A 12,500-nucleotide genomic window follows, 5' to 3' on the forward strand; every position below is an offset into this window, starting at 1 on the left:
GAGTGTGATCTAGGGCGGTGTTGCCTAGAAAAAACTGGAACCTGTTTTCCTGACATCTGGCTTTTTTCTGGAAGATCATTATTTTTGTCTTTTTTAAGTTTACTGTCAGTGCCCAGTTCTGACAGAAATCCTCTACCAGAGCTAGGTTCTGCTGTAACCCTTCTTCAGTGGGAGACAGCAGAACCAGGTCATCTGCATAGAGTAAGATTTTACTTCCGTGTCATGTAGGAGGAGGCCCGGGGCTGTAGACTGTTCCAACTGCACCGCTAACTCATTAATGTAAATATTGAACAGTGTTGGACTCAGACTACAGCCCTGCCTTACTCCCTGTTTTGGTGTGAAGAACTCTGTTCTTTGGTCGCCAATTTTCACTCCACATTTATTTTCTGAGTACATTGATTTAATTATATCATAAACTTTACCCCTACACCACTTTGGAGAATTTTGTAGTATAATCCGTCATGCCAAATCGAGTCAAATGCTTTCTTGAAATCAATGAAGCATGCAAAGATTTTACCATTTTTGTTTTGTGGACGTGTTTATTTATTAGGGTGTGTAGGGTGTAAATATGATCGGTGGTACGATGATTTGGGAGAAATCCAATTTGACTTTTACTCAGGACATTGTGCTCGTTAAGGAAGGTTACAATTCTTGAATTGATGATACTACAAAATACCTTCCCCAGATTACTGCTTACACAAATGCCTCTGTAATTATTGGGGTCTAATTTGTCTCCACTTTTATAAATTGGGGATATAAGCCCCGGTTCCAAATGTCAGGAAAGCATCCTGAACTCAGTACTTGGTTGAACAATTTAAGCAGAGCGTCATGCATTTCTGGGGTGCTATTTTTAGCATTTCATTTCTAATTCCATCAAGACCACATGATTTTCTTGATTTTAGAGACTGGAGCTTTTCGATCAGTTCTTTGTGGGAAATTGGTTTATCCAATGGATTTTGATTATCCTTGATGGTTGATTCCAATTTGTTTAGTTGTTCATTAATCATTGTATGGTGTGTTTTTGACTGATTTCACAGTATAGATTTTCAAAATATTGTTTCCAAATGGCTCCATCACTAATGGCTAATTCGTGTTGCTTTGCTGTGCTTAAATTGTTCCACAAATCCCAAAACTGGTTTTGATTAACTGATTCTTCAATATCATTCAGAGTTTTATTTATGTATTTTTGTTTTTTCTGTTTTAGGGTGTTTTTATATTCTTTAAGAGTTTGACAATACCTGAGGCGTAAATCAGAGTTGTATGGTTGGTTATGTTTTTGGTTTGATAATTTTCTTAGGTTTTTCGAATATTTTTGCATTCAATATCAAACCAATTTTCATTTTTGTTCAGCTTCCTTTTATTATGAACTTTTAGTTTAGCTTTATTTGCTGTTTTCTGGAAAATATAATTGATATTAGTAACAGCCAGATTTAAGCCTTCTCTGTTATTTTGGTAAGGAGTATTGATGAATGTGTTAATAGAGTTAGTTAATTCAGCGTGATCTCATTGCTTTTGTGAATTCATCTGTGCTTGTTTCAGCCCATCTGTACGATTTATTAAGTTTATACAGCTTACAGGGCTGTGTTTGAGTTTCTGGATTGTCCAAATCTTTTCAGAAATACACTTATTTGATTATGGTCTGAAAGGGGGTTTGTTGCCTGACAGTGAATGCACTAAAGGAGGAAGGGTCCATGTCAGTGACAGCATAGTCCACAACACTAGTCCCAAGAGCTGAGCAATATGTGAACCTTCCTAAAGAGTCCCCTCTGATCCTGCCATTAAGGATGTACAGGCCTAAGGCTTGACAGAGATGCACTAACTCCCTACCATTCTTATTTATTATATTGTCCGGATTATTTCTTTTTGTAGTGGTTGGTGTAATGTACAAAGGGGTGTTTCCAAATATATGATTGTTTCCTTGGGGATCGATACAGTCGGGTTCTGTTCCTGTTCTGGCGTTAAGGTCGCCACACAGTAGCACATTTCCCTGGGCCTGGAAATGGCATATTTCTGTATGCAGAGCGTTGAAGAATTCCTCATTATAATAGGGGATTCATGTGGGGCAGCGTAAGCTGCACACAGAATATATCTTTTTCCCAATCTGCAATTTCTTTGTTCAATTTTAACCATAAGTGGGATTGTTCTTTTTGGTTACTGTGATGAATTTAGCCAGTTCCTCTTTGTACCACACCAGTATCCTCCGGAGTCTCTGCCATGTCGCACTGTTTTTAATTTTATAGAGGGCACTATAATTTCGCCATAACCTGAGGGCAGTGGGTGACGGTATCTTCTCGGCACCAAGTTTCAACAAAAATTAAAATGTCAGCATTAGAAATGTTTTTGAGGAATTCAGGGTCTGTGCTTTTCAGCCCAAACACAGAAGACCACAGACCCTGTATGTTCCAACAGCTTACACAGAATGAACTCATTTTAATCATTCACAGCATTTCGAGTGAAACAAAATACATAGTTGATAATAAACTACTGTCTTTTAAAAAATTTTTTTTTTTTAACTTACTATTTGTATAGTACACAGTATAACTGGTTTATACTGTATACTCACATATTAGATTATGTATTCACATCAACAAAATATTCATATTAGTTTAGCAACCTATCGCACAGCACACTGAGCAGGTGTTTGATCTCACCTAGCTCAGAAGGAGGGCAGGTGGGACAGGGCCATTGTGAGGGCTGCAGCGTAGCTGGGCTGGTGTTGGTGGGGGTGAGCCCTGGGGGCGGGGGCCTTATGGGGACTGCGGGGTGCTGGGTGGCGCGGGGTTTGGAGTGATGACCGCTGCTGTCAGGCCGATGTGGGGCCCGAGGATGGTGACCGATGGCGTGGGGGGCTGATGCCTGAGATGGGGCCTGTTGATGGTGGAGGCGGGGCTGGATGGATTGCGTCCCAGTGCCACGTCTTTTAGCGTTTTAGCAAAGACTTTGATACCTTCCTTGTCTAGATGCAATCCATCGTAGAGGTACCAGGGGCCGATGGTGGGGTGGCGAGCCAGGTGCACATTGGGCAGTGCAGCGCAGCCTCTGGCGATCTCCGCATTAATGTCCCTGATGACATGGGGGGGACATCATTCCGTGGCAGCAGTGTGGAGATGACCACGCGAGATTCAGGGAACTCTCGGGAGGCTTTCTCTGCCATCCTCCTTACTGCGTGGGCGGTGTTTTGGCGCAGGCGGGGCAGGTCGTTGGTGCCGGTGTGCAGTATGACATAGTGAGGGCTTCCCAGCGTGTCCCGCTTGAGCAGCTCCAGGGCGCGGGCTGTGTTACTGCAGCGGGTCGCCTTTACCTGCTTACCAGGAAAAAGCCTATTGGGGTCAATAAACTTCCCATTTGAGTCCATGAGAAGGACCACTTGTGGATCAGGTGTTCTGCTGGTGGGGGGCTGTGTTGCAGAAGGGGCTGTGCCTTGGGGGTGGGCTGTGCGTCAGAGAGGGGGGGAGTGTCTGAGGGGTGTTGGTCTGTGTGCTGGGGGGGTTTTCTGGCGCTGGTGAATGTTGTGAGTCAGGGGGGGCATCAGTATGAGCCTGCAGGTCAGCTGGGGGGTGGGCTGTGGTTTGGAGGGGAGTGGAGTGTTTGTCAGTATCTGTGTTTGAATGGGCAGTACAGGGTGTGCATGTGTGTGTCTGTAGCTGCTCTCTCAGATCCTGTAGCTCCATGATGAAGGATCTTTCCCTGCGCTGCGTCTCCTCTTTCACAGAGGCCAGCTGGGCTCTCAGGGCCTGGTTGTCCTGCCTCAGTTCTGTGGTCTCTGCTCTCAGGGCAGCGATGGCTGTGCTGATCTCTCTGCTCTGCTGGTTCTGCTCTTCCTGCTGCTGCAGAGGGAGATATGCCTCGGAGAGCCTGGCCATAGTGAGCTCTCTGAACTCTGCAAACTCCAGCTCAAGCAAGGCCAGGGTCTCCCTCATGTGCTGGGTGTCAGATCGGGGAGAAGCGGGGCAGCACAGGGCAGGTTAGGTACAGTGGTGGGTGTGGTTTCCTCTGAATCTGAATCCTCTCGCTCTGTGGGGAGCGTGAGGGACACTTTTCCTTCTCTGCCTTCTCTTTCAGGGCAGGGAAGTGTTTCTCAAAAGCATCCAGGTTGGCCTCAGTAGCACTTTGTATGAGAACAGTCCCATTTGTGTAAATGTTCACATTTAGCACTATACTGTCCAAATGTTCATCTTCACAAACTGTTATTTTGCTCCCCTTTCCTATCCCTCCCTTCTGAATATGAGGGTAGTGTTTACATACAACACTGTGCCAGGCCTTGGTGTTATTTGTGAAAAAGATTAAATTGTTTTTAACCTTATTGTTTGCCTTTTCAGCAAAGTCCACATATAGGGTTTCGGGGTTGTTTCTCATAACCGTTAGTTTATGTTTCTTCTTAGCCTTTGCACTTCTCAGCTTAGGAGGGTACGGAATCTCCACAGCAGCGTGCTTGGTTACCATGGTGACAGCTCAGAAAATTGATACTTTTCAACAGCTTTAACTGCCACTCCTTCTAGCCTTGGGTTGAGCTATTGAGCTAAGCTAATGCTATCAGAACAGATTTTTTCTTTTTACTGTATTAAATATTATATTACTACTTTAATTAAAGAAAATATGTATATAGTTATCCAAATGTTCTAATTTATGACTAATGTATACAGTTTCTCCCAAGGCTTACCTTTGCTTTTTATTTCCTTTAACTTTGGCTTAGCTTTGCTCCTAGCTTTCTCCTAGCTTTGTACCTTCCCTTGTTATGTCCGTATTTAAGTTATTTTCTATTCTTCTTTTGTTTTAAAAAAAATTATATTCTTCTATGTTCTTCTTTTCTTTAATTCTGCTTTTTTATCGATTATATGTATTTTGTTTCACATCTAAACACTGTATTTGTTTGATATTTTTAAGAGCTCATTCTTTAAGCAGCCACTCTCTAAGCAGCCTCTCTCTCTCTCTCACACTCTCTCTCTCTCACACACACTCACACACTCTCACACATGCTCTCACACACATATACACGCACACACACTCTGTCTCTCACACACACTCACACATGCTCTTACACACATATACACGCACGCACACTCACACATGCTCTCACACACATATACACGCACACACACTCTCTCTCACACACACTCACACATGCTCTTACACACATATACACGCACGCACACTCACACATGCTCTCACACACATATACACGCACACACACTCTCTCTCACACACACTCTCACACATGCTCACACATGCTCTCACACACATATACACGCACGCACACTCACACATGCTCTCACACACGTATACACGCACACACACTCTCTCTCTCACACACACACACACACACACAGTGGCACATGTTCTCACACACACACACACACACACACATAAATGTACACTCACACAGGCACACGCTCTCTCTCACACACACACACACACACATACACGTACACACGCACACACACAGGCACACACTCTCACACACGCTATCTCACACATACACACACGGGGAGCAAGAAATACTGGAATAAGTGACAGAGGAATAAAGAACACACGCTCTCTCACAGAGAGAGAAACGGGGACAGAGGGATGAGTAAAGGGATAGATGTCATGTCACCGCTGCAGTAATATCCATGTTTCCCTGTGTCTGTTGTTATGTATGCTGTGGTGCTCTTGTGCAGTGGTGGTTATAAAGTGCTGGACTGACCCGGTCTCCCCCCCCCCCCCCTGTCTCACAGGAACGTTCGACCACGGCGTCACCCTCCTGGAGGTGTGCGGCAGCTGGCCGGACAGCTTCGGCCTGCGTCACGTGACCTGCGCCGACACCACGGAGGAGGGGCTGCGGGAGCGGCTGGCCGACGCCATGTGCGAGTCCCCCGGCCGGGACGTGGTGGGAGCGGGCACAGGTGAGTCACCGCGCCGCGTGTGGGGTATGCGCGTGGAGTAGGCGTCTGGGGTCTGTGTGTGGAGTCTGTGTGTGGTGTCTGCGTGTGGGGTCTGCGTTTGGAGTCTGTGTGTGGAGTCTGCCTTTGGAGTCTATGTGGGAGGGTGTCTTACTGTTGCAACATCTATCCTTAACAGACACACATTTAACCCTTTGAAGGGTAGGTTCAGTGTTCTGGAACACTGCCTTCAATTACTAGTAACGATTGTGACAATGTTCAAGCAACAACACTCTAATCACATGTTTATTATTGTAGAGATTAAAGAGATATTTAACTTTGCTATAACACAAGTGATCTTGTGGAGCCTACTGCATTTTATTTTGCGTAGCATGAGTACCGGCAACATCAGCTGTATCTGGCCGTCTGGGTAGTGTAGAGGTGAAAGCGCTCGCCTACCACCGCGGAGACCCGGGTTCAATCCCCAGCAGTACTTTCGGCTTGGTTAGATGTTCCTACAAACACAATCATACCGGGTGGGAAGCCGGTGAGGGTATGAGTCCTGATCATTGCAATAGCGACTCCTACTGGTTGGTTGGGGTGCCTGTTAAGCAGGGAGGGGATCTGGGGGAGATAGCGTGAACCTCCGCACGCGTTACACTCTCCCAGTGAAACTCCTCGCTGTCAGGTGAAAAGAAGCGGCTGGCGACTCCACATGCATCGGAGGAGGCGTGTGGTAGTCTACACCCTCCCCAGACCGACAGAGGATAGCGCATCGACCAGGACTGTGATACACACAGGGAATTGGTATAACGACCAAATTGGGGAGAAAATGGCAAAAAAACAAAAAAACATCAGCTGTCCCTGTTTGACCGTTAACAACAGCATCGTTCCTCCTGGTTTCCAATTTACTCCCATTCATTTTTGTGACCTTGCTGAAATTAATAGTTTTAAAACACTAAGTACACTGGGAACTGGGAACTGGATAACCAGGAGGAACCACGCTACCTTTAACAGTCAACAGGGACGGTTGATGTTGCTAGTGTTTACGCTACGCAAATACAATGCGGTGAGCTCTGTGTTGGTGTGCTTTATTTGGGTGTGTGTTGTTTGCACATGCTTGTACCTTGGTGTGGGTTTCAGTGTGTGTGTGTGTGTGTGTCACTACTACACTGCATTTGTGGTTTTCATAGAATGTTCTAGGTTGTCTGTGAGCTGTCTGAGGTTAGGAGCACAGCATGGGAGGTTTATTGAGCGGAGAGACCTTCCGGTGAGCCGCCTGTGATTCACTCAGTAACGCTTAGCGTCCTCTCTGACCGGCTCTAGTTGTTTATTTTTTCTCATGCACAGTTCTTACTGTTCACACACAACCTGGAGAATTTAACGCGTTGCAGCCTCTTTGCTTCATTTAGCTAACTGGCCTGTCGGTTGTTCAGCCTGTTCTCGCTGGAGTTTTTGCAGGATGAGTGTTGGTGCGTGAGCCCCTTCCGCTGTCTTACTCATTTCTAGCACGCAAGCAGGGAATTTCTGAGTTTTGAACGGAGCACGTCAGCCGGTTTGCGCTGGGAGCGACTGGGGGAATGCCCATTTTGACAATTCAAACGTTTCACTAGTTCAGGAGGTCCAAGCCTTTTTTTGATTAGGGAGATTAGGTTGGGACTGTGGATGCTGGGTTTTTGAGCAGGGAGGTGATGAGGCCCTGATTTTAGGGTTTAGGGTGGAAGAGCCACCATTGCTGTATGTCTGTTTGGCACTAAATTCATTTACGCAGCCTCACGTTGTGCAAAATTCATTACTGATCACGTGACCCACAAGTCACATTCATTACTGATCACATGACTTGCAAGTCACATTCATTACTGATCACATGACCCGCAGGTCACGTTCGTTACTGATCACATGACCCACTGGTCACATTCATTACTGATCACATGACCCACTGGTCACGTTCGTTACTGATCACATGACCCACAGGTCACGTTCGTTACTGATCACATGACCCACTGGTCACATTCATTACTGATCACATGACCTGCAGATCACGTTCGTTACTGATCACATGACCCACTGGTCACATTCGTTACTGATCACATGACCCACTGGTCACATTCATTACTGATCACATGACCTGCAGATCACGTTCGTTACTGATCACATGACCCACTGGTCACATTCGTTACTGATCACGTGACCCACTGGTCACATTCATTACTGATCACATGACCTGCAGATCACGTTCGTTACTGATCACATGACCCACTGGTCACATTCGTTACTGATCACGTGACCCACTGGTCCCGTTCATTACTGATCACATGATGCTGTCTCACACACACTTTTAACCCTTTGCCCTCCAAGAAAGGGCCAGCACAGAGGGCGGAACTCCAGAACACATAGACAGATGTTGCAGGGGGGCTGATTTGCGAGATGGACGGGTCATAATCACGGAAACGCTCACAAGTGCACACACACTTGCACAAACACTTTCTCTCACACACTGATGCAAACGCATACATACAGTCCCTCACACACACACACACACGCTCGCATGCACACACACAAGAGAAAGAGAGGAGTGAGTGGAAGTTAAACAGTGCCAGAGAGACTTGGGGGTGGGCCTTATGCTGAAATGCAGCTCTGCTGAAATTAGATTTAGAATTCGATTTGCCTCAGTGGGGTAATGTCGCTAATTGGATTATTCTTATTGGTGCTAACCAAACATAAATTCCACTTTAAGCAGGAAGGAGCATCAGGAACACGCACGCACGCACACGGTTTGAGGAACGCAGACAGAAACAGTATTTCACCGTTGTGACCGCTTGCTAGATACCATGCAGCGGCCGGAAAATACAGCCCAAACTTTGTGGTAGTTTTACAGCATATGGAGGCTCATTTATTTTTATGAAGACCTGCATATGCATATCCATCTAGTCAGCTGAGTGTTCACTGATACATCTTCAGAATTGCACTCATGGTTACAGCTTTGCCCCATTCAGGATTAAAACTGGCAGCACCCTCCCCCCCCCCCCCGACCCCCCTTACTCTGTGACTGTGTTATGTCTGCCACGACCCTCTCCTGGGTTCCAGCGCATTCTCTATGGGAGGCACACGATGGACATTTTTCGGGAATGAGTGTCTGCCATTGTGTTGGAAGTTCCTGTTTTGTAATTTGTTGTGACGGAGCTGGGTGCTTCCTGTGGGCCGGTGGCTGTGAGGCTTGAGGCCGTTCCATCGCACACTGGCCTGAAGTGCGCACTGTGACCAGGAGGGTAATCGGGTTTTTCCCTTTAAACGAGAGCCAGCTGACTGGGGGAGGAAGTGACTGTGCTTCCGGAAGCAGAGACAGACAGTGGCCATTAAACAGCTGTTTGACCCTCTGACACCGCACCACAATACACACTCTGTGAGGAGAAGCGCGCGCACACACACACTGTCACACACACACACACTCACACACACACACTGTCACACACACACACACACACACACACACACTGTCACACTCACACATACACAAACACACACTGTCACACACGCACATACACTCACACACACACACACACACATACACTCACACACACACACACGCACGCATGCACGCACTCACACTCACACACACACTCACACACACACGCAGGGTGAGAAACATCGCTTGCCCTGCTGTGCACAGCTCCCTTGAATTCAGCCGGTCTGCTCGACAACTGCGGTCATTACTGAACTCGCACTGAAGCGTCGTGCGGCTATTACTGAAACAGCCAGACCGCTGAAGGCGCTTCAGTGATCGAGCTGATTACCCAAACGGCTGCCTCTCACTGGAGCGCAGTGAGATTACCCAAACGGCTGCCTCTCACCGGAGCGCAGTGAGATTACCCAAACGGCTGCCTCTCACTGGAGCGCAGTGTGATTACCCAAACGGCTGCCTCTCACTGGAGCGCAGTGAGATTACTCAAACGGCTGCCTCTCGCTGGAGCGCAGTGAGATTACTCAAACGGCTGCCTCTCGCTGGAGCGCAGTGAGATTACTCAAACGGCTGCCTCTCACTGGAGCGCAGTGAGATTACTCAAACGGCTGCCTCTCGCGAGCTGGTGAGATTACCAACGGCCTCACGGGAGTGAGATTACTCAAACGGCTGCCTCTCGCTGGAGCGCAGTGAGATTACTCAAACGGCTGCCTCTCGCGGAGCGCAGTGAGATTACTCAAACGGCTGCCTCTCCCGGAGCGCAGTGAGATTACTCAAACGGCTGCCTCTGCCGGAGCGCAGTGAGATTACTCAAACGGCTGCCTCTCCGGAGCGCAGTGAGATTACTCAAACGGCTGCCTCTCGCTGGAGCGCAGTGAGATTACCCAAACGGCTGCCTCTCACTGGAGCGCAGTGAGATTACTCAAACGGCTGCCTCTCACTGGAGCGCAGTGAGATTACTCAAACGGCTGCCTCTCGCTGGAGCACAGTGAGATTACCCAAACGGCTGCCTCTCACTGGAGCGCAGTGAGATTACTCAAACGGCTGCCTCTCACGAGCCAGTGAGATTACCAACGCTCCCTCTCGCTGGAGCGCAGTGAGATTACCCAAACGGCTGCCTCTCGCCGGAGCACAGTGAGATTACCCAAACGGCTGCCTCTCACTGGAGCGCAGTGAGATTACCCAAACGGCTGCCTCTCGCCGGAGCACAGTGAGATTACCCAAACGGCTGCCTCTCGCCGGAGCGCAGTGAGATTACCCAAACGGCTGCCTCTCGCCGGAGCGCAGTGAGATTACCCAAACGGCTGCCTCTCACCGGAGCACAGTGAGATTACCCAAACGGCTGCCTCTCACTGGAGCGCAGTGAGATTACTCAAACGGCTGCCTCTCACTGGAGCACAGTGAGATTACTCAAACGGCTGCCTCTCACTGGAGCGCAGTGAGATTACCCAAACGGCTGCCTCTCACTGGAGCGCAGTGAGATTACTCAAACGGCTGCCTCTCACCTGAGCACAGTGAGATTACCCAAACGGCTGCCTCTCGCCGGAGCGCAGTGAGATTACCCAAACGGCTGCCTCTCGCCGGAGCGCGGCCCTGCTGAGTCCTCGCGGTGGACTGCGGACGTATCCCTCCGCCGTCCGACCCTATCTGCAAACAAAACACCGGCCAGCTGCGCGACACGTAACTCTGCGTGTACATGCGCCCGTACAGTTAGCGAGAAAGATCTTATCAGCGGGTGGGGAGTGATGAGACCCTATCGCTGCTCAGTGTTTATGTGCTTTTCAGACCTGGGGGGAGGGGGGGCAGGGCACTCACCAAACCCTGGCAAACAGAGGGAGGGAGGGAGAGAGGAGATGGAGAGACTGACAGAGGAGTCAGAAAGGAAGCGAGAGAAATTCAGGAGTGCATGTGTGTGTGTGTGAGAGAGAGAGAGAGAGAAATGGAGACTGACCTAGGAGTTGAAAATGAAAGCGGGAGAAATTCAGGAGCGTGTGTGTGTGAGAGAGAGAGAGAGAGAGAGTCTTGTCTCTTGTATGTTGTAGCTGTTTTATAAAAGTAATACAGCACTGCAGTGTGCTGTAGTGCTTAATAAGTGGACAAGCAATTTGGGCTTAACCAGTGTTACACGCTCCCCCTGCCAAACATGCCAAAACCATATCTCACTCTTCACCTCCCTCACCTCTCTCACTCCTCACCTCTCCCTCACCTCTCTCACTCTTCACCTTTCTCACCCCTCTCTCACTCCTCACCTCTCCCTCACCTCTCTCACTCCTCACCTCCCTCTCACTCCTCACCTCTCCCTCACCTCTCTCACTCCTCACCTCTCTCACCCCTCTCTCACTCCTCACCTCTCTCACTCTTCACCTCCATCTCACTCCTCACCTCTCTCACCCCCCTCTCACTCCTCACCTCTCTCACCCTGCCCCTGTCACCGCAGCTCCGCCCCCTCCCAGTCTGCGTTTGAGGCCCCGCCCCTCGCATCGGGGCTCAGGACCTGGGGTGTGGGGAGAGGGGCGGAGCTAAAGCAGCCACGGGGCTGATGTGAGACCAATCGCGGCTCAGCAGCACCGCAGCGAGCGTGCGTGACTGGGCCTGGCCGGGCCCCGGCCGTCCGAGTGTGTGTTTTGGCTCCGGGGCCCTTGTGTAAACCCCTGCTGCTCATCGAAGCGCTCGCCGCGGCGGCCCTGTTCAAACGCCGCCTGTTTGGGTTGGACGGGGGGCTCCAGCTGAAATTGGGGCGATTACGTGGGTCAGCGCCCGTACCCCTGTTATCCCGGCCCGCAGCAGCCTTGTAGATATGCATCTGTACCGAAAATCTGCACGCAGCCGAACGCTCTGGCCCGGTCTGCCGGTACCGCGGCGGCTCCATCAATCACCACCCCCCCCTCGCCCCCCCCCCCCTTCCCTCGCCCCCCCCGCCGATGATGGATGGCCCAAACACGGCGATCGCGGTCCGTGAGATGCCTGTGCCGGAAGCGCGCTCTCCTGCCGCGGCTTCTGAGCCAAGAGAGCCGCGGCAGAACGCTGCACCGAGCCGCGGTGGGCGTGCTCCGCCTCCCCGTCTCCCGGAGACAGAGAGAGAGAGAGGGGCGGGGCCTGGGGCAGGAGGGACGGGGCCTAAAGTATGAGTTATAGGGACAGGGCAGGAGGTATGGGGCAGAAGAGCAGGGCCTGGGGTAGAG

The 12,500-nt window shown here is 49.6% G+C and overlaps 1 protein-coding gene across 8 annotated transcripts in view; it reads left to right on the forward strand.

The window, feature by feature from the left end:
• The window catches only part of LOC135235652 (BCAS3 microtubule associated cell migration factor-like), a 170,077-nt gene that overhangs the window by 152,041 nt on the left and 5,536 nt on the right, over window positions 1-12,500 (forward strand). For all 8 annotated transcript variants that reach the window (XM_064301346.1, XM_064301348.1, XM_064301349.1 and 5 more), the window contains one exon: window positions 5,715-5,882. In XM_064301346.1, the coding sequence (XP_064157416.1) occupies window positions 5,715-5,882 (168 nt within the window). The remainder of the gene's footprint in view (window positions 1-5,714; window positions 5,883-12,500) is intronic.

This window comes from Anguilla rostrata, chromosome 12 (assembly GCF_018555375.3).
Source record: "Anguilla rostrata isolate EN2019 chromosome 12, ASM1855537v3, whole genome shotgun sequence".
Taxonomy (NCBI): Eukaryota; Metazoa; Chordata; class Actinopteri; order Anguilliformes; family Anguillidae; genus Anguilla; species Anguilla rostrata.